Raw genomic sequence first — 3,024 nt, 5'->3', positions numbered from 1 at the left:
CGCTTGCCAAACTCTCAACAAGTTTTTGGCGCCGTTGCCGGGGATTCGATGTTCAAACTAGACTTTTGTATGATTTTTAACTGATTTAGACTTTATTCTTTTGTTTATAATTTTCTGTTTTATAGTAATTACTATTTTCATATTTTTGGGGCTAACTTGTGGCTCGAGTTTGGTTGTTCTCTAGTGTATGCGGGGAACTATTCGTACAAGGAGGACTGTGTCATCTAAACCACTCCTTGTCGACCCTGAGATCGATAAAACAGCTCGTAGAAACAACAGTGACACTAAGAGACAATGAGCCATTAGTCAACAAGCTGCCCTTGAATCTTCAACTTCTCTCAACAATCAACCTATTGATCTTCTGGATACTTCTTTTGTGAACGAGATGGATGGCACAGGACCACCTCCACGAAGAACCATAGGGGACTCCATTGCTTACACTAGCCCGAGAAATTTCTCAAGCATTGTGAGGCCCACTATGAGTGATAAACTTGCATAAATGAAGCCAGCTCTACTCCAACTCATCAATTCTAATCAATTCTCTAGCATGGATAATGAAGACCCTCATGCTCATTTGGTCACTTTCTATGAATTGTGTGGCTCTGTGGGTGCTATGGGGGAGGAGGAAGAAGCATTGTATATGAGACTCTTCCCATTTTCTCTGAATGGCAAAGCAAAGGATTGGCTTCAGTCGCAGCCTAATCAAAGTTTGACTAGTTGGGAGGATGTGGAACAAAAATTTCTGGCTCGCTTCTTTCCACCATCTAAAAGCACAGAGATAAAGGTTGCGATTACTACTTTTGTCCAAGGAGTAGATGAACCACTGTGTGAAGCCTGGGAAAGATTCAAAGCTTTATTGAGGAAGTGTCCTAGTCATGGCTTTAGCTTGGAGATGCAAGTGCAAATCTTCTACAATGGTTTGCAACCTCATACAATGATGATACTTGATGCATCTTTTGGTGGGTCGGTTCTATTAAGAACTGTTGATGAGGCCATTGCTGTTATTGAAAACATGGTTTCCACTGACATGTGGAGCCGACGTGGGAGGACTCAAGTTCAGAAAAGAGGAGTTTATGAACTTAATGCTCAAGATGCAATACTTGCACAAAACAAACTTCTTGCCCAACAGATGGAGGTCCTAACCCAAAGTATGGCTAAGTTACCTCAGCAATTGCAAGCAATGCAAGCTCATAATCAACCGCATCACCAGGTGATGAGATGTGATTTCTATGGAGATAATCATCCTAATGGCCATTGTCAAGTTCCTAGTGGTTCCCAATCTGAAGAAGTCAATTATATGGGGAATCAAGAAAGACAAAATTTCTTCAACAACACCTTCCCCAATCCTTCCAATCAAGGGTGGAGACAAGCACAAATTCTTATCAACCTGCTCATCAATACTCATCTCAGAATGATAGGAATACAAAACTAGAAGAAATATTGCAGATGTTCATGCAACAATCCATCCAAAACCAAAAGAATACTGATGCATCAATAAAGAATTTGGAAGTGCAAGTTGGTCAGTTGGCCAAGCAATTGGCAAATCAACAAAGTGGACAATTTTCTGTTAATACTCAAGCCAACCCTAAGGAAGAGTGTAATGTCATATTCACTAGAAGTGGAAAAGAGGTTGGGAGGAAAGAAGAAGAAAAAGAAAAGCTAGAAGAAGAAGAGAAGGAAAAAATTGAAGAGGAGAATCAAGAAGAAAAAGAAATAGAAGAAGAAATTATTGAAAGAGAAGAAGAAAATAAAGGAAAACAAAAAGAGAAAAAGCAAAAAAAGAAGGAAATTGTGAAACATCTTCCTTACCCGAAAAGCCCTTCCAATAGAGAAAAGGAGAAACAATTGGCTCGGTTCAAGCAAATATTCAACCAGCTTGAGATCACCATACCCTTGACTGAAGCACTACAACAAATTCCTGCCTATGCGAAGTACATGAAGCAAATCCTCAACAAGAAGAAGAAATATTTAGATGAGGAAACAATTGAAGTGTAGGGAAATTGTAGTGCCATCATGCAAAAGACTCTCCCTCCAAAATTTAAAGATCCGGGGAGTTTCACCATTCCATGCACCATTGGAAACCATGATATAGGGAAAGCTCTTATTGATTTAGGGGCTAGCATCAACCTTATGCCCCTGTCTATACTTAAAAAGATTGGTGGTCTTGAAGCCAAGCCAACAAGAATGATGCTGCAGTTGGCAGATAGGTCCATCAAATATCCCTATGGTGTGGTAGAAGATGTGGTGGTAAAAGTTGATAAGCTTCAATTCCCGGTGGACTTTGTTGTGATGGAAATGGAGGAAGATGTTGAGATACCACTCATCCTTGGAAGACCTTTCATGAAGTCAGCTAAGATGGAAAACAATGTGCTCGATGGGTTCATACACTTGATAAATTCAGCTATATGAGTGTCGAGTGGGGCCGCTTGCATGAGATCTTGGCATGATCTCTAAAGCACTCATGAATACCGGACACGCGCATGGCCTAGTAAGTGCAACACAGCGATAACAACAAGGATTGTGGGGTGTATTGTGATTGATAAACCTCTAACACACGTCAAGTGTCTTTGGTTCATATAGCTTGCTATACCAACTACACTGTGTGTTAAGTTTCTCAATCTAAGACTAGTTCATATAGCTTGCTATACCAGCTCTGATGCATTACATCCTATGAGATCCAGGATAAAAGTTTTTTTCTTTTCTCTCAACTTTCTTTTGCAATAAGTGGGGGATTGTTGTAATAATAATTATATTATTGCAAAAGAAAACGTTGGATTACAACTTTCAAAACTTTAATTGCCAATAATGTGCTCCAACGGTAATATTCCAACAACCAAATTTTTAAGTGCTGCAATGGTCAAATTATTTATTGTTTTAATTTCTTTTATTTATTTTATTCTTTCCTAGCTCTATAAATAGAGAGCTCTTCCCCCATTCCAAGATAGATCAATCTTTTCATTCTTCTCTCTTCCTCTCTTCTAAACTTATCCTGGGTATAAACTCTTTATAGAGTTTCTTGCTAGT

The 3,024-nt window shown here is 39.2% G+C and overlaps 2 protein-coding genes across 2 annotated transcripts; both read left to right on the top strand.

Moving 5' to 3' along the window:
- The first annotated feature begins 547 nt into the window (after positions 1-547).
- LOC106760261 lies at positions 548-1,432 on the top strand. The gene has a single exon (XM_022780218.1). The coding sequence runs from the start codon at positions 548-550 to the stop codon at positions 1,430-1,432; it is 885 nt and encodes a 294-aa protein (XP_022635939.1).
- Positions 1,433-2,013: 581 nt separating this feature from the next.
- LOC106760260 lies at positions 2,014-2,409 on the top strand. Its single transcript, XM_014643723.1, has one exon. The coding sequence runs from the start codon at positions 2,014-2,016 to the stop codon at positions 2,407-2,409; it is 396 nt and encodes a 131-aa protein (XP_014499209.1).
- The last annotated feature ends 615 nt before the right edge of the window (positions 2,410-3,024 follow it).

The sequence above is a fragment of the Vigna radiata genome, chromosome 5 (assembly GCF_000741045.1).
Source record: "Vigna radiata var. radiata cultivar VC1973A chromosome 5, Vradiata_ver6, whole genome shotgun sequence".
Classification (NCBI taxonomy): Eukaryota; Viridiplantae; Streptophyta; class Magnoliopsida; order Fabales; family Fabaceae; genus Vigna; species Vigna radiata.
This window is presented reverse-complemented; position numbering and strand designations above follow the sequence as displayed.

Excerpts from the sequence above, each read along its gene's own strand:
- LOC106760261 (XM_022780218.1), top strand. The coding sequence starts at position 548 with ATGGATAATGAAGACCCTCATGCTCATTTGGTCACTTTCTATGAATTG.
- LOC106760260 (XM_014643723.1), top strand. The coding sequence starts at position 2,014 with ATGCAAAAGACTCTCCCTCCAAAATTTAAAGATCCGGGGAGTTTCACC.